Source organism: Equus caballus, chromosome 24 (genome assembly GCF_041296265.1).
Source record: "Equus caballus isolate H_3958 breed thoroughbred chromosome 24, TB-T2T, whole genome shotgun sequence".
Taxonomy (NCBI): Eukaryota; Metazoa; Chordata; class Mammalia; order Perissodactyla; family Equidae; genus Equus; species Equus caballus.
In genome coordinates this window covers 19,926,429-19,950,489 of record NC_091707.1, presented here as the reverse complement: position 1 = coordinate 19,950,489, position 24,061 = coordinate 19,926,429, and the positions used below count along the sequence as shown (strand labels likewise).

The following is a 24,061-nucleotide window of genomic DNA, read 5'->3' as shown; positions in this document are numbered from 1 at the left end:
AAACATTAGAACGTTTTCTAACATTAGAATCATGTGGAGGAGATTTTTAAAATCCCTCTGCTCAGCCTTCCTCCCAGGCTAATTCACCATGAATCTCTGGGGTGGGACCCAGGCATGTTTCTAGAAATCTCTCCACCTGGCTCCAATGTGGAGTAAAGTCTTACAAACCAATAGTTTTAGACAAATATATAAAATATAATTCTTAAATTTATCAATTGACCCAAATTAATCAAGAAAATATTTTGACTTTTAATTTACGTATCCAGCACTGGTTAGCAGAAATAATTGCCATACACTGTAGCAGTGAGAGTTGTAATGCACCACAAGGACCTAACTCAAAACTTAGCAAAGCTGAGCTAGGACAAGGGTTGTTTTTGTGTATTTTTAATGACTATGTTTTAATGAATTATTTAGTAACATTAGCAACCATAGTTGCTATGAATTGTTCGTCTTGTTCTTAAGCAAGCAAATTAAAAATGCAGATATGTATTAAGCATTCCTGAAATCATTTACATTCAAGAACTTATAGTATTTGTATGATTTCTCCTTTTGCATACACATTTTTCTGCTAGGACATGGGAGGGGAAGATACTTGTTAAAACGGCTCCCAGTGTAGTGGGACAGGAAGATACAGTCCTGGTAATCACACAGGTGACCCCCAGGCCCCTGCCCAGATTTTACAGTTGTCCAGTTGAGAATTCTTTGGGCAATTTAGAATTTTAATGGACACTAAGAACTAGCCAACCCTGTGTGAGATACATACAGCACTTGGACACTTTGTTTTTATTCCTACAGAAGAAAAGCAGAAACGCAGCGGTATCAAAAAAGTCCATTTCCCAGCGATTGAATGTACTATGAAAAAAACATTAACAAAGAAAAACTAACAAAGTAACTTCAAGGATACGACTGCTACAAATTCAAAAGGCATAAACCAAACTACAGAAAAAGTGAGTACACTTTTTCATATTTTGCAACTATCAATGGAAGTCTTAAAAGTGAGATTTTACAAACTTGTGCAAGCCCCACCAAAGAGCAAAATCAGCAAATAATCTTCTAAACAATACAAATGGACAGACACGGTCAGATTATTAGATTAAGTGCAAAAACCTTATTTTGCTTCCATTATTGCAACCACGAGTCTCTTGAAGCCTTCAGAGCATAAAAATCGCAGCCCCTATTACAACCAACCACAGGAAAAATGTTCACATGCTGTATATAGTCCGTATTTCATTAAATCTAAGAAGCCTTCACTTGTAAGATGCATCCTAATTCAGAGATGACACAGCGTGAAAAAAAAGTGTCTCAGGATCAATAAAACATGGCCCGTGTATATATCCTCCAAAAATGAGACATAAGCGGAAGGGAATATGTGAGTACATGTATTTATTCGTTTGGGAAAGAAACACTAATCTTACTACTTAATATTTTGAATTATTCTCACAACTGGTGCGGCAAAATACAATTAAGTGTCAGAACATTTGAGATTTTTTGTAGTTAAGCTTTTCATTGGTTTTCTTTACAGGAATAATCTGAAGATGTCTTCAACCAAACTACCTATAAACAGAAGACCTGTTATATAAATTATGCTCTATTTTTGTAATAGATCAAAATACTGTACTGGCGAAAATAAATAGATAACAAAAAACAACATACTTTATTTCCACGTTTTCTCAGACCCCACAAGTACTTTTGTCTTTATAATTCATTATACTTGAAAAACAAGTTGGAACACAATGAGCATGCACGATTATGCCAATGCTAAGGATTGCAGACTATACTTGTTAAAGTTTTTCTTAATAAAAATGGGAACAGCACATTGCTGGGTACACAGAAACATGATTTTGTGCTACAGAATAACTAAATTGTTGTGAGGCAAGAGCTTCCTAATAGGCTTCTAGCATAATCTAATAGTGTGCTCTAAGTGTATCACGTGTTACACTATGTAACAGAGTAGTGTGGCATTTTGTACTTTTCAAGTCCAACCATAATGTTTATTACGTCAAAAAAAAACCACCAACCGAAAGCCTTAGATATACTGACAATCTTATTCCCACGTATGAGAGAAGAGTACTAATACATTTTTTATTTCTTCACTTTTTTATTAAGAACACTTCTTAGGTTTTTTGGCATTTTATATTCAGTGTCCATTGGCTCCTTCTGAGAGTATGCGGGAAGGTTCAGTGAATTTTGCCGTGAACAAGTAAAAAAGGGCTGGTGTGGGCACCAAGGCCAGGAGGGGTAAATCCTGCTCGAGTTTATCCACTCTGGAGATGGAGATTATTCCATAGGCATGAAGCAACCAGTGGCTGAAGAGAACAATGAGTCTTTTCTTTCTCATCAGAAGATCATAGCAGTTCTATATAATTTTATAAAAGAAAAGAGAAATACAGATTATAGGGCTAAATCAGCTAGATAACATTACATTTTAATTTAAAATGCATTGTTTTCACATAAAATCATAACCTCAGAATCATAGACGTTTGATCTAAAGGGGATTAAGAAATCACCAGTCTAGGCACTACCCTTCGCAGATGAGGAAACTGAACTTCCTACAGTCATATAAGCATTCAGGCAGCACCAAGACGGGAGCCCACGTCTCTAAGTGCTAGTCTACACCACCATTCAACCCTGGAAACACCAGTTTCTTCTGAAAGATAGGAACCAGAAGGGGAATGCCATAGTACGTGCCTTCTTCCTGCCCTGATCCACAGCAGCTGAGTCTACAGGTGGGAAGGAGGTACATACACTGGACCTCCTTAATGTCTAGCACTCCTGTGTCTGCTGCCTGCATATTCAGAAGGGAGCAGAAATGACATGTGCCTACTCCGATTTCCTCTGAATCTTTAAGATAGCTCTATAATATGCAGACACTGGAAGGACCAAATTATTACAAAACTAATATCTAAACGTGCTAGTAAACACGCTAAAATGTCATTTGCAATAGTTACCAACTTTCTCTCCTTAAATGGCTCATCAGCTCCCCTAGAGCTCGAGTGTCTCTTCCCGATTCAGGCCCCTGTTCCAGACTCACACAGAGAGTGCGAATCAAAGCGCAGGAACATTTTATTTGGGAGGGATTCCCAGCAGCAGAGAAACAAATACGTTTCAAGCTAATTTAACTTTCCCTAGTACTTATGGAGTATAAAGAAAAATTCAAAAACTTCATTTGATTCAAATATCCAATCATTTCTCCCCTCAAATATTTCCCTAGAGTTAATAAAAGTGCCCAAACTAACTTGCTTATCTTCTTTAATTAATCACATTGTAATGTTGATTAAAGACTGCAAAGGAGAAATGGGGGTAGAATACAGATGGAAACATTTGAATAATCATAAAAACATTCTGTCTAGTTCCTTTACTATTATTCTTTTAAGTAGAAAAGACGACTCGGTTGATTTCTATGATTTCTAGGTGGGTTTCTTCCCTTTCACTCTTTCACTAATGGAATAGAAAGAGGAGCACCATGGGCGACCACTCTGAAACAGCTAACGACTGACTTGCTCCGGGTTCAACTTTCTCATGTTAGGAATTATGAGAGAGCCCTCATCCACCAACTGCAGCGGGCAGCTGCAGAGAGCGCACGGGCACCACAGTAGCAAGCACACGGGAGTTGAGCCTCAACTAAAGAGGTCTTTCTAACAGTGCCCTTCCACTGAAATACTAAACAATTAGAGGCACAAAAAGGATATCTCAAAACAAGAACAGTATCAGAACTAATGTATCTGTTAATGTTATTTCCAAATCACCAAAATATTAGATATTACAGGGCAAAAGTAACCATCCGTAATCAAGAAAACAAAATGGGGGACAAACTATAGAAGGGTACGGAATGTACAGTATAATTATCGGTGACTGTCAATGTTGCCCCTGTAAAATCGAGTGTAAAATTAGTTCTATTTACAATAAAGCATTCTTATGTTTCCCTCAAAATAGTGTTAAGTTTAACATTTCAATAATTAATATATTTTCTATATGGGTTTTTTCTCCAACATGCTGGATAGTGGAGCCTGACTACTTTGCTAATTTCCCAAGCAAATATAGTCCAGTACACAACCTTTCACAGAATAAGGAGCTACAAGCCACTGAGTGACAGCACGGAACCCAGGATCACTAAACCCATCAGTTGTACCACATCTTATCAGATGTACTATTCTCCTATTCAACTGTCAAATCTATAAAAATATCTTTAACAAAGGAAAAAAGATTTCCTACCTCTATTTCAGAAGCCGACATGTACACAGCCAGAGTAACCAGAGATAATACTAATATAATATACGGGAAGGCATAATCTGAAAGACAAGCATTGGTGTGATGTTGAAAATTAAACAAATTTTCTGAATGAAGTATCAAAAAAATTAAAACAGTAATTATTCTCCCGGTAATCAAAAACTGTCCCAACCGGTCCTGTGAGAGATCTAAGCCCTAAGGCCCTAGGGCAGGGGTCAGCAAACTCTGCCTGTGAGGGGCCAGAGAGTAAATACTTCTGGCTTTGCGGGCCATGCAGTCTCTGTCTCGATCACCCAGCTCCACAGCTGTAGCCAGACAGCAGCCAGATAACACATCAACGAATGGGTGTGGCTGTGTGTCAATAAAACTTGTTTTGTAAGTTTATAAGTTATAACTTATTTTATAACTTATTTGAACAGTAAAATTCAAATTTCATGTAATTTCCAAATGTCAAGAAATACTACTACTCTTCTTTTGATTTTCTTCCCAACCATTTAAAAATGTAAAACTATCCTTGGCCCAGCTTTGAAGACCCCTGCCTTAAGGCATCTATTGATTGATGTAAAGAGTTAACTGCTCCCCTATGCATCTAGAATTATACTAGTTATGTACCAAACTTGGGAGACTTGAGAAAATAATTACCCAGTTTCTGTGTTTTATGGTCCAGATGGGGAACTTCGGTTGAGAAAGGCTATATATAAGAGTAATTCAGCTTTAATTACTCTTTAGAAAAGCTCATAGATCAATAAACCTCAAAGGATAAATGCATCGTTTTGTGCTCTTAATGTCAAAATTCTAGACATTTCTACTTCAAATACAGTACAGTAATAATACTTCAAGCAAAAGTTTTTCTTACAAAATGCTACCTTTCTCCTTAAATGTTTTCAAGCTATAGCACACTAAAACAAATGGACAAATTGAGAAAAAATATCTTGAATTATTGTTCATACAATTACTTTAAAACAATTAACTTCAGTTTATGAAACTACTAATCATTCTACTTTGCAGTGGAACCCATTTGGAAGCATTTCAAATGTAAATTCAGGATGCAGCAGCCAGAAACTCTGAATTATCGACGTAGACCTGATTCCAACTTACTAAATAACTGAATGACTTGTTCAACATTTAGAACCTTTATTCTAGAAAGTGGTTAGGTCCTCAACCAGCCATTCAAAATAATCCCACATCATTTTATAAATAGCTCAACAGTGTCGCTAATGATTCTCATTTAAGACCTGGTAGTAAAAAGCCATCTAAGGTAAAAAGGAGGAAGAGGAAGTTTCTAACAAGGCACAGACCTGTGAGGAGCAGAGGTGGTTCTGGGCTCAGGGCAGGATTTAGAGTGGTTTTTACTCTAGGGTCTAAAACCACTGGAGATTTTAGGCAACTAAGTTGGGGCTGGGGGGGGAGGGGCAGGTTCTGGGAATCTGCACTTTAGTTCCCCTGGTGGTAGAGATGCAGAAGACACTTAAAAAACTGAAAACTGGCTTCAATAATACTTCCAAGCAGGTGAAAGTTTGTCACTGACATCTTCCTACTCAGTGCCAGTGTCTCTCTCCCTAGGGAGCTACCAGAAGCCTCCCGCTGCTCTACTTTGCTCAGACTTGCTATAGACCCTCTTTATGGACTGAATGCTTGTTTCTTTTGAAATTCTTATGTTGAAATCCTAACCCCCAATGGGATGGTATTAGGAGCTGGGGCCTTTGGGAGGTGATTAGGTCATGAATGGGCTTAGTGCCCTTATAAAAGAGACCCCAGAGAGCTCCCTCCCCTTCTGCCATGTGAGGACACTGAAAGACAGCTGTCAATGAACCAAGAAATGGGTCCTCACCAAACACCAAATCGGCTGGCACCCTGCTCTTGGACTTTCCAGTCCCCAGAATTGTGAGAAATAAGTTTTTGTCATTTGGAAGCCACCTAGTCTGTGGTATTCTGTTATAGGCTCTCTACAAAACAAAAATGATCTATTCTTTTTTTTCAACATCATAAAATTATGAGTTGGTACGATGCCCTCTGGGACTAATCGCAGCAGACTGCGTAAGTTTATATTCAGTGCGAATGAATAACTCCTTGATCCTCCCTATGAACGGGTTTTGAGTGGAGGCCAGCTGACAAATGATCTAATGTCCTTCAGCGTGAGAAAAGGCATTTTTCAATACAGGCCACTACAATAGAGAAAGTAACACGGTCTGGCAGTCTCCTGGGGTTAACTTCCCAAATTTCCCCTGCTTTTCACAGCTTTCTCTTTCCTCCATTTCATACCCATGAGGTTCTATACAATAGCACCATCTGCGGTCTAAGACATGGGGATTTGAGGGCTGACAATTCTTAATCTTTCCAACCTAGTCAGCTCTCCCCCTCCAGACTAGTATAAAGAACTACCGGTACTCTTGTAAATATTCCATGAATTCCTAAAACTGAATTCACCTCTGCTCACCAACCTACTGGCTTCTTCTAATATTCACTTAATTCAATTAACTCTATCTTTGAAATGGCTCTTCATTCCGTGTTTCTCATTTAGGTGGGACAGGCTTGGCTTACTGCACTCCACCCTTAACTGATCCCCCAGGTTCTCTGCCCTGCCTAGCCACCTTCCCCATGCTACCAAAGTACCCTTCTAAAACGCAAGCCTAGTCAGGTCACTCTTCTGCCTAAAATCCTTTAAGAGTAGGTCTCTATTCCCCAGAGCAAGAACAGCAACCTCAGAGGCCTACAGAGGCCAGCCAGGCAAATAATGGAAGTGGGTCACATCTAAGAGAACAGGGAATGGCAGCAGCTGGAAGGGACTATAGATTTTCAAACCCAATGCCAAATGAACTCAGGCCAAATGAAATAATATGTCTGCAAACCAGAATATGACAGATCACTGACCCCTGAGTAGTCTCCAGTTTCCTCTTCCCTCGACCTCACTCTCAGCTCCAACCTCACTTTGAATCAAATTCACTACCAAGCTACATTACTTGCATAATGATGCCCAGTCCTGCCCAGCTCCTTTAGGCCAGAAGGCTTGCCCTCTGCACCTGGTGGGCTCCATATAAAAGATGGTGTGCAACATCCTTGCAATGTCCCATGTCACATATTCAAATAAGGACCACACTCTGTTCTCTGAGCTATTTATAGCTCTCCGAGTACTATGTGAGCCCTTTAACAACAACTTTTTCTAACTCTTCTTCTGAGTCACAGTTTAGTCTAAATGGCTGCTGAATAAATGAATGAATGGATATATTAAAATAAAGAATATATTGAGGAGTTTTTACGGTATCTCAAAGGTTTTCCTAAAGGAACTTAGAAAACTAAGACCTAACTTAATGGTAAACAGTATAGAGTATCAAGAATAATTTCCATGTATTACATGCAAAACCAGTTTTTGTTTTTAATTTATACTCAGATTTTTAAAATCTTCCTATTTAGGTTATGAGCTTCAAGTACAAGTTATTCTCTGAAGAGAAATCAGTTTTGATTTGCTGCCACTGATTTTTTGAGAATTTCTATTCCATTCCAAAAAAACCTATGATTTTTTTCATAAGATTCATTATACGTTTTAGCAAAAATATATACTATGGTTTATTTTCAAGGATTCAAAAAACCTATTTTAAAGAAAAAGCTCCAAAATTATATTCAGAGAAAATATCATTCATCATCTATAATAACAAATATATTTTGCGGACTTTACCCATCAAACTTACATAAAAGGCCTCCGCCAACTGCCTGGAGCACAGTTAAAATTGGGAAGAAGTAAAGTGCAGCATAAATACTTTTAAATCGATCGGACTTCCCTAACCCGCAGGCAATCTTCTTTACCAGAAGAGGTCGGAGCAGCATCATTAATACCAAGCAGAATGCATAATAGATAAATACAATGGTGTATCTGTAAAATAAAATAAGAAATTATAACATCAAGAATGTTTTAAAATAGCTTTTTATCATTGATTATCTTAAAATCAAAGATCTTGAAAAAAGGTTAAGAAGTATATTAAGTTTATGCATTGAATATTCAGACTGGGGAGGACTGGCCGGAAAGACGCTCATATGGTGCTGGAAAGTGTGTGCAGGTTCCTTTCTGGTAAGCGGTCTGAGAATGTGTATCAAAAATCCTAAAACTTTTTGTACCCTTTGATCCAGCAATTTTACTTGCAGAAATTTATCAAAGGGAAACAATCAGGGAAACATAAAAAAACTTTGTGAACAAAGATTTTTACTGAATCATATAATAAAGAAAACAAAGGAAGAAAATAAATATTCAACGATAGGAAACTGGTTAAATTTTAGAGTACGCTCATGCTGCAATACTATGCAGCCAGTAAAAATCTAGTCAGGAAAGAAATATTAAAGACAAAATTAACTGTGCGTAATAGATTAAGTGACAAGAGTAGGCTACAAAATAGCACGTGCATAGTATAAACACATCTTTAAAAAATTACATACATACAGAAATGAAACTGGAAAGAACATTTTTAGCAGTGGTCATCTCAAGGAATGGAATTACAGACTGTTTTATTTTTGTGTGTTTTTTCTACGTTTTTCCAATTCCTATAATGTAATTTTATAATCAGAAAAAAGTTGTAAAAAAGTCTCTCTCTCCCTCACCAGACTATAGTTTCTAGCTCTTTATTTTGCATAATGGGATTTCTGTGAACATAGTCCTAACCGCCTCTTCATGAGGATTTTCAGATCATTTTACTTCCTCACTACTCAAACCCTCTCCCTGTGCCAGAGAGTCACAGGCAGCACAGGGGCACCAGCCACACGCAGCGTGAGTGGGTCCCTGCGCTCTCGAGATGGTTTAGGTCCAGTCCTGAACTGTTATGCATTACTGCACGTCTGACCTCTTGGATGATGAGATTTTTAGTCTTGTTAGGTTACTGCCTCCTAACATCAAAACAAAATAAAATCTATTCCTGCAACTTGTAGTTCCTTAAGAGCTCCAAAAGATTATGATTTTGATCAGAAGGAAACCATCGTCTGTTACCTCTCCTAATGAAGTCGGAAACTAGTCTCTGGAAGCAGATACCTGTTTCCCACCTCTGCCGTCCATGAGAAGCCATCATCTTCTACCTCCTCCACTTCCAGCCATGCCCCCTACCTATGAGGTTAGGATAAATCTGAGAGCTAAAGTTAACTTTTGTTATGACAGTAATGACTGCTCATCTTCAATAACTCAAAGTTTTAGTAATGTAAACGTTATTTTTTGCAGGAAGCTTCTAATGACAGTAAGTTTGCACGTTTTTCCATGTCTCATCTAACCAATTTCCCCTCAAAACTATAATTATCAGTAAAGTACCCCGACATTTCTCAATTTGTAAGGAAGCAGGATATATATACCAATGGAGAAAAAAGCCGACTACTCAATGTAACAGTGTTCCAAGGTTTGTGGGAATTTTGTGCCATTACTTTTTGATGACTCATGAAAAAAAATTACTGACTTTTGGTAGTCCTACAGCTTTCTGAAATGTTTAGCCCCAGTCTGACCATATACTTAAGTTTAAATGGTTACATAACGGAAATAATATGTATAAACCCAATGCTAACACTATAAAATCTTCTCATAGTTTTCAAAAACCATTGTCTTGTATAATTAAAACAAGGCAGACAGGTGCATTCCACAACGACTATTGGTAAAGGTGCTGAGAAAAAAATATCTACTTAATTCAAATGGTGATGAGATGGAAACATGTCCTAATCAGTGAAGTTGTATGATGACTCTGATTGACTGAGACTGCTGTGACCAGATTCTGAGGCCCTAGCCAACTAGCAGGAGAATCAGAAGTGGCTGTTACAGCTGCAGAACGAGGGCTGGGAGCACCGACTTGCCATCTCTGTTCTAATCTGAGATGTCCTGACTCTTCCTACTATAGGCTCTCCTCCTACAGGCTTTACAGATATTAGAAAAAACGCTATAAACGTGGGTAGCAGCAAATGAGTCCGATTTTGTTTTAAATAAGATGATTATATATCTTATTTAAATCTGATATCTGATTCACTTATTAAGCTCTCTAAATAGGATCAGGTTAAGTTCTGCAAGTCCCCAGGACAGTGTGTGACAAGAGAATAACCGAAGTTGAGTATTACTGAAGTATAGCTCTATGAAACCAACAAAGATGACATTATCACTCTTACATACAGTCTTAAATTATATGTATATATACGGAGAGAAACAAACAGAGACAGTATATATATATATATATATATATATATATATATATACACTCACACACGGAATAAATAATTTGCAAGACTTAAAGGTAGACAGGTGGAAAAGATTTTCATATCACTATATCTGGATCTTACTTTTTGAAAATTACCTTTTACATATGTGCATGTGTGGTTTTGACACTTAGGACTATTAAGGCCAGCCCTGGTTGTCTAGTGGTTAAGATTCGGTGCTCACCACCAGAGCCTGGGTTCATTTCCAAGTGAGGGAACCACACCCCCGTGTGTCGCTTGTCATACTGTGGCAGCTGCACGTTGCTGTGATGCTGACAGCTCTGCCCCTGCTATTTCAAATCCCAGCAGGATCTCCCAGGGTGCACAGGTTTCAGTGGAGCTTCCAGACAGACCAAGAAGAAGTACCTGGCCACCCACTTCCGAAAACATTTGCTGTGAAAACCCTATGAATAGCAGCAGAGCACTGTCTGATAGAGGTGAGAAGACAGCGCAAAAAAGGGTCCACTCTGCTGTACACAGGGTCGCTTAGAGTCGGAACCGATGTGACGGCACTAACAACAAACCATTAAGAACTTGCACAAAAGGACCATTTTGTTGAGCATATTACATAATTGTAACTTGCTACAACGATGAGAATCTAAATACCAGAAATACCACACTTTTTCAATTATACCTTTACTGAGAAAAAAACATCAAAATCAACACCAACAATTCACAGAAATCCTAAAACTGAAATATTCTGGTATAATATTATACAGAATCTTATGAATTTGTTATTTTTAAAACAAAACATTCTGATGGAAGTTACAGTTACTTGGGGAAAAAACAAAAAAGAAAACACGTTAGCCCACGCACTCTAATAACGCCAGCTCCTGAATGCTCCCCGTAGGGAAGGCACTGCACACGGGATGCGATCTGTGCAGACTTATTTAAGCCTCACCGTCACCTTATAAGGGATCATTGTTCCCATTTTCACCAACGGGAAAACAAGGTTACGAGAGGCTCCATATGTGCTCAAGTTAACACAGCAGCTGGCAGACATGGGATTCAAACTCAAGCCTGTTTTTAGCTCCAAAGCCCGTGCTCTTTCCTATATGCCAGATGTTGCTTCTCTGTTGCATATGAGAAAGGTTTTCCTTGTAACTCCCTTTTTAAGAAAGATTTATGGCTTATTTTAGAAGTGTTTATACCTACTTCAACACCAACCCCAAAATACTTTCACTTCTATTATACTAAGATGCATTTCTATTTCCTAGCAGATTGTATCCCTTAAGAAAAGAAAATCATTTCTATATATCTCCCCCGGTGCCTAGAAGCCATTTTACAATGCTTAATCTGTTGAAATGAATGAAATCCATGATTATCATTTTTTTAAAAAACGATCTTAAGTCTAAACACTTACAGTGGGTAGACGGCTTCATGAGTACAGTGCACAGTGGTAACGTAATCCGGACTTGGGTTGTAAAGCATTGTGTACCAATCCGAGAGCATCAATACTCGACACGAACGGATGTACAGAACACCGACTGGGTCACTCACAAGTAAGGTGACAATAGCTGCCACGCTGCATTCAAATAATGCAGTGATGTGTTGGAAAAGTGCGCTGGAGCTAGCCAAACAAAAGCACAATTAGAACACTTTCTGTATTTAAATGCCTTTTAATAAAACTTGTGTATGTCTCAAGATATGAATTCTGAAAAGAAATTTTAACTGAAACATCCTGAAACTAAAAAACCTTCTAAAGAGGTAAGAAAAGCCAAACAAATGTGAAAAGTACTTGAGAAGAGTTTAATCTTGTTTACTAAAAAGGAATACCCATCCCAGATGACACTGGGCCAATACTGTCTAAAAGTACAGAAGAGCAGAAATTAGATCGAACCTTCTTTAGGATCTTGCCAAATTATTAAAAATTTCTTAAAAGTTACCTATGCATTATTTTAAATTATCTTAAATATAAAAATTACACAAAAGATTATATGCAATAAATATCAGTCATAAAATATACTGAACATTGCAAGCCCATTATCTAACCCAGTAACTAGAACATTATTTACTTATGTTTTCCTCTCTTCCTCCCCATTCCACACTCCTGTCTCTCCCTTAGAGGTAGGCATTATACTAAATAGTCTTCATTATTTTTTCTAAAGTTTTTATTCTGATTGTATTTATGCTTCAAAAACACTTTGTTTAGTTTTGCTCATTTTTGAACACTATAAAGTGCTAGTACACTAATGTAAGCCTTCTGAGATTTCCTTTTTCATTCAAAATTACATTTCCAAGATTCATCCATGGCATTGCTTATAGCTGAGGTTCAGTCATTTTCACTGCTGTATAATATTCTACTATGTGACTACTGCATTGTTATCCATTCTGTTTTGTTACATAAACATGCTGCAAATGTCTTCCTCTTCGCTGAGTTTTCACTTTCTTTGTGATGTCCTTTAATGAAGAGAGGTTCTATATTTTAATATAGTTGGCTTTATCAACTTTTTTTATTTCTGGTAAGCAGTTTTAATGTTTTAAGAAGTTCTTCCTCACTCCAAGATAAAGAAAACATTATCATATATTTTCTTTTATATTTTTAAGGTTTTACTTTCACCTTGAAATTTTTAACTCACTAGATTTCTGTGTAAAATATAAAGTATTTATATATATTATAATATAAAGATGTAACTTTAGATTTTCCCATTTGGGTAGTCAATTGTCCCAATAGCAGCATTTTACTGCTTTCCATGCCATGCCACTTCTGCCATATAAAGTTTCATTTACAATGGCCTGTTTTTAGGTCCCCTATTTTGTTTCTGGGGTCCATTTATCCCTGAGACAAGTGAATATGACAATAATTCTTTTTTTTTTTTTTTTTTAATAATGTTATGATAGATTACAACCTTGTGAGATTTCAGTTGTACATTTTTGTTAGTCATGTTGTGGGTACACCACTTCCCCCTCCGTACCCTCTCCCCACCCCCCCTTTTCCCTGGTAACCACCGATCAGATCTCCTTCTCAATATACTAATTTCCACCTATGAGTGGAGTCATATAGAGTTCGTCTTTCTCTGACTGACTTATTTCGCTTAACATAATGCCCTCGAGGTCCATCCACGTTGTTGTGAATGGGCCAATTTCGTCTTTTTTTATGGCTGAGTAGTATTCCATTGTGTATATATACCACATCTTCTTTATCCAATCATCAGTTTCTGGGCATGTAGGCTGGTTCCACATCTTGGCTATTGTAAATAATGCTGCGATGAACACAGGGGTGCAATGGACTCTTGAGATATCTGATATCAGGTTCTTAGGATAGATACCCAGTAATGGGATGGCTGGGTCATAGGGTATTTCTATTTTTAACTTTTTGAGAAATCTCCATACTGTTTTCCATAGTGGCTGTACCAGTTTGCATTCCCACCAACAGTGTATGAGGGTTCCTCTTTCTCCACAACCTCTCCAACATTTGTCGTTCTTGGTTTTGGATGTTTTTGCCAATCTAACGGGGGTAAGGTGATATCTTAGTGTAGTTTTGATTTGCATTTCCCTGATGATTAGCGATGATGAACATCTTTTCATGTGTCTATTGGCCATATTCATATCTTCTTTTGAGAAATGTCTGTTCATGTCCTCTGCCCATTTTTTGATCGGGTTGTTTGTTTTTTTGTTGTTAAGCAGTGTGAGTTCTTTGTATATTATGGAGATTAACCCTTTGTCAGATAAGTGGCTTGTAAATATTTTTTCCCAATTAGTGAGCTGTTTTTTTGTTTCAATCCTGTTTTCCCTTGCCTTGAAGAAGCTCTTTAGTCTGATGAAGTCCCATTTGTTTATTCTTTCTATTGTTTCCCTCAACTGAGGAGTTACAGTGTCCGAAAAGATTCTTTTGAAACTGATGTCAAAGAGTGTACTGCCTATATTCTCTTCCAAAAGACTTATTGTCTCAGGCCTAATCTTTAGGTCTTTGATCCATTTTGAGTTTATTTTGGTGTGTGGTGAAAAAGAATGGTCAATTTTCAATCTTTTGCATGTGGCTGTCCAGTTTTCCCAGCACCATTTGTTGAAGAGACTTTCTTTTCTCCATTGTAGGCCCTCTGCTCCTTTGTCGAAGATTAGCTGTCCATAGATGTGTGGTTTTATCTCTGGGCTTTCAATTCTGTTCCATTGATCTGTGGACCTGTTTTTGTACCAGTACCATGCTGTTTTGATCACTGTAGCTTTGTAGTATGTTTTGAAATCGGGGATTGTGATTCCGCCGGCTTTGTTTTTCTTGCTCAGGATTGCTTTAGCAATTCGCGGTCTTTTGTTGCCCCATATGAATTTTAGGATTGTTTGTTCAATTTCTGTGAAGAATGTTCTTGGGATTCTGATTGGGATAGCATTGAATCTGTATATTGCTTTAGGTAGTATGGACATTTTAACTATGTTTATTCTTCCAATCCATGTGCAAGGAATGTTTTTTCATCTCTTTATGTCATCGCCTATTTCTTTCAAGAAAGTCTTGTAGTTTTCATTGTATAGATCCTTCACTTCCTTGGTTAAGTTTATCCCAAGGTATTTTATTCTTTTCGTTGTGATTGTGAATGGGATAGAGTTCTTGAGTTCTTTTTCTGTTAGTTTATTGTTAGTGTATAGAAATGCTACTGATTTATGCACGTTAATTTTATACCCTGCTACTTTGCTGTAGTTGTTGATTATTTCTAATAGTTTTTCTGTGGATTCTTTGGGGTTTTCTATGTATAAGATCATGTCGTCTGCAAACAGCGAGAGTTTTACTTCTTCGTTACCTATTTGGATTCCTTTTATTTCTTTTTCCTGCCAAATTGCTCTGGCCAGCACCTCCAGTACTATGTTGAATAGGAGTGGTGAAAGTGGGCACCCTTGTCTTGTTCCTGTCCTCAGAGGGATGGCTTTCAGCTTTTGTCCATTAAGTATGATGTTGGCTGTGGGTCTATCATATATGGCCTTTATTATGTTGAGGTACTTTCCTTCTATACCCATTTTACTGAGGGTTTTTATCATAAATGGGTGTGTGACAATAATTCTTGATAGTACATACTTCTACTTCTTCAGCGGTCTTGGACATTCATGGGCCTTTGCACTTCCATATAAATTTTAGAATTAACTTCTCGAGTTGCATAATATAAACCCAATGTAGCTTAGCTACCTCACTGTACTTATGGTACTGTAAACGGAAAATAGGAAGGTAACTGATTTTGTATATTTATCTTATGGCCAGCCTCTTTACTAAACTCTCTTATTATTTCTAACGTCTAGTCTAGAGATGCTTTCGAGTTTTCTATTTAAACGTTTCAGTTGTCTATGACTATAGCAAACCACATCAAAACTTACTGGCTTGAAACAACTACCAATTATTATTTCTCACTATTTTGTGTTTTGACTGGACTCACTGGGTCCTTTCTGCTCCATGTGATGTTGAATTGGGATGCACTCATCTAGAGGCCCAACTGGGCTGATGTGTCCAAAATGAGTAAGGCATATGGCTGGAGTAGGTGCCAGCTGGCTGCTGACTGCAGCCACACATGGCCTTTCTTGTCCTTGGTGTTCTAGAGTTTAATTATAATGTGCATAGGTGTGAATTTCTTTTTATTCATTCTGCTTGGGATGTGTTTTGCTTCCCAGGAAGCAATGGATCTGTTTTTGATTATTTCTGTAAAACCTGAAGCTAGTATCTCTTTAAATACTGGCTCTCCTTCATTTTCTCTATTTTTTTCAGAGACTCTGATTAGACACTATAGGCAGAGTTAAGAAAACCTTTCCCCTGTACCTGAGAATCTGGCCTTCAGTTAACTCTCTAGCTCTGTTCCTCTCGAAGCCTGATAAGGGTGGAATGTCAATTTTGTTGCTAAGTAACATTGCTTATGATACAAATGATCCCTTGATTGGTAAATTGCATCTGGGAACTATAACTACCTGATTGGTTTTCTTGACTTCAGTGATTCTTATAACCGGCACGTCCCTTGCAGGACCCTGGATGCTATCCTTATGGACTTGCTATAGAGGGACTGGCTCCTTTGGGGCATAAGACTTCAGCCAGGATGACTCCCACACCCACTCAATGTGGACCTCATCTCCTTGCACCTGAGCTGGACTGCTTCAAAAGCTACTGCTGACAAGGGACATCTCATGCTTCCTTGCTGGCAAGCTGTGTTACTTCTGAGTAGAGTGGCGCTCAGTATGACATATGGTGGTCTTGGAAGTCTGAACATTTAACGAACCTAGGAGCGTTCCCAGGAGGTATTACAGATACATATTACAGCTTCTCATTCTATGCTCCACATCTCGACATATTTCATATTTTCTATCTCCTTTTCTCCCAGTGCTGTGTTATTTCTTTATGTATTTTTTTTCTAACTCACTAATTCTGTCTTCAACTTTTTACCTGACTGACCTACCATTTTTTAATTTTGGCAAGTATAAATTTCCGTTTCTAGAAGGTCCCTTTCTCCCCACCAAATCTGCTTGTTCATTCCTAATAATCTTTTGTTGACTGGAGATCTTTGCGACTGCATCCTTTACCTCTTTAAGCATTTTATAGGTAGCAGTTATAGATTCTGTGGCAGAAAGTCCATTATCTGTCATCCTTTGGGAGCATAAACATATTTATTGTTTGTTGTGCCTACCAACTCTCAGTCATAGTGCTTATTTCATTTGATAATCATGGATTATGAGCTCCTTAATAGACAATGAGCAAGAGTCCCATGGGCCTAAACTGAGAACGGGGAAGTTTTGCAGCAAAGAGGATTTGCTGCTTTTGCCAGCAGCCATGGCCACCACTACCTTGGGCTGCAGCCCCTGAGGGTCTAGGCTCAGCACTGGCTGCCCGAGTTTCAGGATCCAGATAGCACTGGGGCTACCAGCAACTAACCTCTGGCACCCTCCCAGCCCACTGCCTGCTTTGTCACTCCCACCCCAGCCAGTGGGGCTTGGTTTGTTCTCTGAAGGAGAAGAGTTCTTGGAGCTCTCCTCTACCTCCGAGGAGACCAGCAATGGGTACGTCTTTCCCAGACTTTAGTTATTTTGTGCAGGAGAGGCCCCTGGAGCTCCTAGTTAGCCTACATTGTTGGAAGAACTGCATCATTTCACACAGATGAAAACACTGAATACATAAATAAACATTTGCATTTCATATTATGTAATCCAATCTTTTCTTTCCTTATAGAATTCACATTTTAGAGGCAAAATCTCAACCTTATCATTTCTTGCCATTACTTTAGTAACCTTCCTTTTTCTTCTCATCATGATCCCTTTCAATCCAGCTGCAGTCAACCACATGATCTTTACAAAATGAAATCTGGATTCTAGAACTCCCCTTATAGAACTATTTCAGTGAGTCCCTTCTGCCTTTCAGGAAAAACACTCCTCCCCAGAACGATCTTCCACACTTCCTGGCCATGCTAAACTACCTTGCTTCCTCACACCTCCACACATCTGTGCATGCTTCACACTCCACCTCAAAACACATTTCACCTATCTGGCAAACATCAAGGTCAGCTCAGGGGTTATCACCAGGTCTTACGGATACTTCCTAAGACTCTCCAGCCAAATCTCTTTATATCCGGCCTCATTTAGTCCCTGTTTCTCACATCATGCTCAGCCCTCATTGCTTGATTATACTGTGCTTTTTTTTTTTTTTGCCTCTAGACTTTTATCTTATTAAACAGCATATCTTATAGACAGCATATCTTATTCCTGCTGTCTGACAGATTCTTCAATTCCTCTATCTATCAAAAACTACTCATTTTTCAAAGTCCAGTTTAAATTCAGTTTTTTCTCTGTGACCTTGCCCTATTTTGAGAAGGCAGAATTAAGTTCTTTCTTCATGCCAGAATTAAAATTCTGCACATAGCTCTATTATAGGACCCCCCCGGACTTTGTGATGGTTCGTCTCTCTCATCCACAGGACTGTAAGTGTCTATATTTTAGTCATCTCTCAATCCCACAACCTAGTATAGCACCTGGCACCTAGGAATTGCAGACATTCCTAAAACTGTTGAATGAATGCATTCAAAAAGTTATAAATTATATAAAAACAAATTACATGAGAAGCACAGCTTCTGACTGCATTGCATAAAAGTGCACAATTTCTGCCCTGACCTTAAAGAAAAACAAATGTAATACTAAACTCTGGAGACAGCAAGGGTGCCCTTCAGGATAGTTATGATTAGTGTCTAGCCCGTGCATTCTCAATGGGCGTATCACTCCCAAGGGTGCAGGAATTGGTTCTCAGGGATAAAATAATCTTAACACTTTTTATATATAAAGCACATATATACATATACCAGATAAGTAGTATATATGTGACATTAAAATTTCACAGGGGTAGGTGAAATTAGGAAAAAAGGCATCTAAAAAGGCTCTGTAAGGAGCTGACACGGAGAAACAGGTTATGAAACACTGGTCTAGCCTCAGACGGCTCAGCTCCTGCCTCCTTGATCATAAGTGCAACATCTCAGGAAAATCCAAGAGATGGCCCTTGTGTTCCTTGCTACCAATTTCCTAGGCAAAACACGGTTATGCGAACTCCTTTTTAAGCCCGCCTCCTTTCCTGCCTGCGCATTGATCACTCCTCTGCTCCACCCTCAAACCGAAGCTCTACCCTCTGCTCCAAGACTCTCCCTAAAACATACCTGATGTTTTGATTCCAATGCATTTGGTGAGGTACATCCCTACACCCCACCTCTTCTCTACTCTGTGCTGAGATGTTCCAACCAATTACCTGAGCGATTATTCTATTTTAGCTTTAGATTGATCATAGCTCCTTTCTTGCTCTCATCTCTCATCATTCTACAACAGAAATTAAAAGCAGGATGAGAGCTGCCTTCTAAAAAATCTTTTTATAGGGGCCAGCCCTGTGGCATAGTGGTTAAGAGTTCACTGTGCTCTGCTTCGGCATGCCAGGTTCACAGGTTTGGATCCCAGATGTGGACCTATACCACTTGTCAAGCCATGTTGTGGCAGCAACCCACATACAAAGTAGAGGAAGACTGGCACAGATGTCAGCTCAGGGCCAGTCCTCCTCAAGCAAAAGAAAAAAGGAAGATTGGCAACAGATGTTAGCTCAGAACGAATCTTCCTCATAAAAAAGAACAAAAATATTTTTACAGATTCTTCTGAAAAATAGTGAATGCTTTTCCAAAGTAAATAATCACCCTGGATTTATTAGGTAGGATCTAGAAAACTGCTGATTCTATTTCCATCTAACCATCCTTTCCACTTCTATTCTCACTACTGGACTCGGCCATCACTATTTCTTCATCAACAGCCTTGTAATGTGTCACACTCTAATCCACCCTCCACAGGGTATGTTCCTAAAATACACAACCAGAGATGCTACTTCTCTAAAGCAAAACCATCACCGAGAAATCATTCACTTGGCCAATACCACGTGAGCACCTATTACGAGCCAGCTGCTGTGGTAGTCTCTGGGGATCCCATGGAGAGCAATGACAGAGCCAGCCAACCAACCCCCTCATGGAGCTCATAGTCAGCGGTGCGACACGACACGATGATAAGTGGACGGACGTTAAATGAGGGAACAAACGTAACGATAAATTGTGCTGAATGCTGAAAACAAAATGAAGGATGCTATTAAAAAAGCAAAATAAGAGGGACAGGCCCACTTTAGCTTGGGTCAGCAAAGGCCTCTACAAGCAGGAGACATTTAAAGTGAAATCTGGAGGAAAAAAAGACAGCTAGCTGAAAAGCTACAGTCAGAGGGAGAAGACAGTATTTCAGGCAGAGAAGAGTTTTGGGAAATGGAAAGAACCCAGAGCAGTGAAGATGCTGAGAAGCTGGAGGAACTACAAGTCAGTATGGCCGCAATGTTCTGAGGCAGAATTTGGCTCCTCGTTACCAGGAGAATACAGTTCACATCCTTATCTAGGACCTTCCCATTCTGGCCTCAACCTACCTTTCCCACTCTCCTTTGGATCTCCCTTCTCTCATATGCCATGCACCTCCGACCAGCCAAAACCACTTCCATTCCCACACAGCAGAGCCCGCATTTCCAACCTCCGTGCCCTTGTTCAAGCTCTTTCCTCTGCTTAAAAGGCTCTTTTTATGACGTCTTTCAGATCCCACCAGGCACAATTTCTCTCTTCCATTCTTTGTGGCTCCGGAGCATTTTGTTTATAATGCTTTTATATACTTTTTGTTTATATACTTTTAAGACTGACTTATATTACAATTAGTTGTGTATATGTTTGTCTTCTGTACAACACTGTGACCATAAACGACATCAGTGATTTTTCTATCTCCTTCCCCGATCTTCTAAACATAAAACACAGGGCTCACTAAATGTTCACTGATTTAATGTGTTAGTATAAGTTTTCATAACCAGGTTGCAGCTATATCATTGTAACTGCATTATACTAGATCCTGGTATTAAATTAAATCACAAAGTATTTGTTCTAGAACAATAAACAGTTTGTAATAACAAATTCTTTGTAGAAAATCAATAAAGATTATAATTGAGAAATAAAAAAAAACATTCTTTCAACATCATTTAGAGTAAAACAAACAAAAGATACTCCCCTTAATAACTACTGAGACATGCTCTATTAGTAAGTTCTCTTGCTAAGTTAAAAATAATCAGAACATAACAGAAAAACGGGTTTACCACTTTTAAAACAATACAAGTATGAGGTCTTCTAAATGATGATTATTCCAATATCAGTCCATACAGAAACATTCATAAAAAGTGCTCACCTCTTTTTGCCCGAGTACCATTCAATGAAGAACCAATGTAAAACAAGAGGAAGCATGGCCATAAACCCAAGATAGAGCCAGTCATACAGCTCGGGAGACTCTGTGCAAGGCTGACAGTATTTCTGTGCATTTGTTCTCTGTCCTCTTGGACACACCTATAATATATAAGAACAACGTTTTATGTACAGGTATTATTTTAGAATATTAATGCCCCCCCAAAAGTCATTCTTTAAGACATCTCTTTTCAGTTTAAACATCTGTTTACATGTGCATCTTTTAGAAATAAAAGAGAAAGCATAAGTAAAACGAAAAGAAATCTACATTGCATTTGCTATATCTGCATAAGGCTCTAAAGGACTCCTTTCACTAAGTTACTAAAATAGTTGACTAACACTAAATGAAAAATCTAGTTATTAACACCGTATAAAAATAATTGCAGAGAAATGTTCTGGAGTTGTAATGTTAACTTACTGTCCAAGTCACCGTACTCTATCAATAAAAAGTAATTCGAAATTATGATAAAACTATAAAATGTTTTCAAAATACTTAACTGTGACTGTCATGAAGATGTATTATAGGCAATCAATATGACAACACAAATAAGGATTTTATTAATGCCTCCATATTCTTTAATAAATTGAATATATTATAGAGATATTCTACATGTGAAAATATTTCAAAAGCAAAAAGATTTTACAAATGAAATAACATACAAATATTAAGACTTACCCCACATTCTCCATATATTTCCGTTGAGCCATTTTTAAATAATAGGGTCTTCCCACAATAAAGTCCAAGGCATGCTGGTTGAATATCGACAGCTTTTTAAAAACAAATGCCAGTAAAGTAACATCTTTTGTGATTATAAAAAATAAAGCAATAACATCTGAAGCACTTGTCAGAAATATCTCAACAGTTTCAATTAAAAAATATGTATTAGACGAAAGTCTTAATGTATTTATTCAAATTTCTCCTTTTACACTGAGCACTGCAGAAAATTATGCTGGAACCTTGTTGTTAATACTGTTTCTTATGATTAAGGTCCTGAGCCAGCAGAGTGGGATCTATCCCCAGAACTCCAAGCCTGGCTCAGTATGTCTCCAATGGCTGCAGCCAGCCACGCCCCTTGACTAGTTGTCCAGACTTTCAAATTTCCAGTGTTTTTTAATTAGAAGACTAACAAAGGATCGCTGCCTTTTATTTTGCCCAGTCAGGATATTAAGTGTGTGCATACACACACAAACTCTATTATCACCTTCGTTCACAATAGAACACATTTTAATACCAGAAAGGCAGAAAGGACATAATTTCAGAATAAAGGGCAGGCCTTTAAAGTAAATAAAATCGACTTTAACTACACTGTCCTAACTTTTTTCATTTTTGTCGAGGACAGGTGAAAATTTCACCAAGGCTGTCACTGGGCTTCTGACCAATATGTGGGAACCACTGCCTTCGAATCCACCCCCTGTTCTCAAAGCTTGGGGAAAATAAAAAGCAGCTCTATTTCATCAAAAAAACTCCAGGCCGACAAATTGTCTTTGACCTCATCAACAGGGAGAAGCTACTGAAGGAGTTTTTTCCATCAGTGACGCCTGATTCCTTTCCCGCACTGATTCATTGGTTCAGTAAACATGCATTAAGTGTCAGATTCCACTGGTCAGGGACGGCTAAAGGTCCACAGAGGAACAGGGTAGAGTCCCTGCCATCCAAGTACCCATAGCCTAGTGCGGAATAAATGCAGAACTGCGGTCAGCTGGAATTAAGGAGGGGAACTGGCGTTTAATGACTATTTTTGAACAATCATTTCCCAAATTCTCGATGAATTCACAATCTAAAGACTGCCTGGTCCACAACGCCCTTCCGCCTTTCAATTTTGAGTAGACTCTTGATTTCTTTCTCCTTGTGCTGCTGAGAAAACATAGAAAAAGCACTGACTAAAATGCCTCAAGTTTAATATTTTCACTTTTATCAAATTTCTGACTTTTTTTTAATCCATGGGCTTCTTTACCTTATTTAGCACTTATTTTTAAACCAACTGAAATCACAATGTTCTAAACCAACAGATGGAAATGAACAGTTTCAGATTTTCGGAGAAGGCAGAAGTTAAAGAATTGGACGCTTCTTCTACAGGGGCTTTGTATCTAGTAGATGCTTAATAAATACATTTGGATGTTAATAATCTAAAGTTTCTCAAAATCGACGGCCTGAAAACCAGTCCCTCTGAAACCAACAGCTTATCCTCGACCAAACAAAACCCTGCCTCCCGGCGTCCGTTCACTTTCGCCTTTCATTTCTTTTAGTGAACGAGGCTAAAATTCTCACTTTGTTTTCTGCAACCGTCTTGCCCCTTTGCGAAGGGCCCTGCGATCTCACGTCTGATGCTGAGACAGCAGACGACAGTCGCGCAGGAATTAGCTGCTGCTTCCTTCACTGCTTTTCTGCGCTTACTAACGCCCGCGCTTTAAATTTTGAAAATTAAACAAAAGGACTGAAAGAAAGGGACTGGGATGACATTTCGGACTTGACAACAAATGCCCGGCCTCTCCCCCAGTACGCGGCCGGCCTCCCCTCCGCAGCCTGTCAGGAACCGGGACCACCCCGAACCGGGAGCATCCGGGGACGACCCCGGGGCCCGGCCCGAGGGCAGGAGGGAGCAAGGGGCGAGGACGCGCCGCCGCCCGGAGGCCGCCCACCCGGGCCGAGGCCCGCCGGCAGCGCCGGGAAGAAGCGGGACTAAGAGAAACGCTGCCCCAGACCTCGGGGGCCACTCACCCATTGGCCGCTGGCTGGTTTCCCTGCAGAAGCTCCGGGATCAGCCGATCCGGCCGCAGCGCCCGGACATCCGGGCCACAGCCGCCTGGGAGGCCCCGCCTCCTGGTAACCCGGGCGACTGTTCCGAAGCCCCGCCCCCGACCCGCGCTTCCGGGTCTGGGTTCCGAGGCCCCGCCCCCGA

At 39.0% G+C, this 24,061-nt stretch overlaps 2 protein-coding genes across 4 annotated transcripts in view; one reads left to right on the top strand and one right to left on the bottom strand.

The window, feature by feature from the left end:
- CCDC175 (coiled-coil domain containing 175) overlaps positions 1-1,657 on the top strand; it is a 68,521-nt gene extending 66,864 nt beyond the window's left edge. Inside the window, exons 20-21 of one of the 2 annotated variants that reach the window (XR_011432153.1) lie at positions 796-947; positions 1,523-1,657. Coding sequence is in view for 1 of the 2 variants with exons in the window: in XM_070249820.1 (XP_070105921.1) it covers positions 796-884 (89 nt within the window). In the remaining variant the exon portion in view is untranslated. Of the gene's footprint in view, positions 1-795; positions 1,017-1,522 lie in introns of those variants that run through there. The other variant, XM_070249820.1, reaches the window with a different exon arrangement.
- JKAMP (JNK1/MAPK8 associated membrane protein) lies at positions 1,470-24,038 on the bottom strand. Of its 2 annotated transcripts, none has more exons than NM_001309418.1 (7): positions 23,881-23,933; positions 21,838-21,929; positions 21,109-21,263; positions 11,795-12,001; positions 7,914-8,095; positions 4,213-4,289; positions 1,470-2,356 (listed from the first exon to the last, which is right to left on the bottom strand). In NM_001309418.1, exons 1-7 carry the CDS (start codon positions 23,882-23,884, stop codon positions 2,138-2,140), a joined length of 936 nt encoding a protein of 311 aa, NP_001296347.1. In that variant the 5' UTR covers positions 23,885-23,933; the 3' UTR covers positions 1,470-2,137. The 2 variants fall into 2 exon arrangements, with proteins under 2 accessions (NP_001296347.1, XP_023483486.1); XM_023627718.2 differs by having other exon boundaries at positions 2,079-2,356; positions 21,838-21,911; positions 23,881-24,038.
- Positions 24,039-24,061: the final 23 nt, after the last annotated feature.

Excerpts from the sequence above, each read along its gene's own strand:
- JKAMP (NM_001309418.1), bottom strand. Across the intron at positions 8,096-11,794 it reads CATGAAGCCGTCTACCCACT|ATACACCATTGTATTTATCT; the intron begins GTAAGTGTTTAG and ends TTTATTTTACAG. Across the intron at positions 4,290-7,913 it reads AGTTGGCGGAGGCCTTTTAT|ATTATGCCTTCCCGTATATT; the intron begins GTAAGTTTGATG and ends CTTGTCTTTCAG.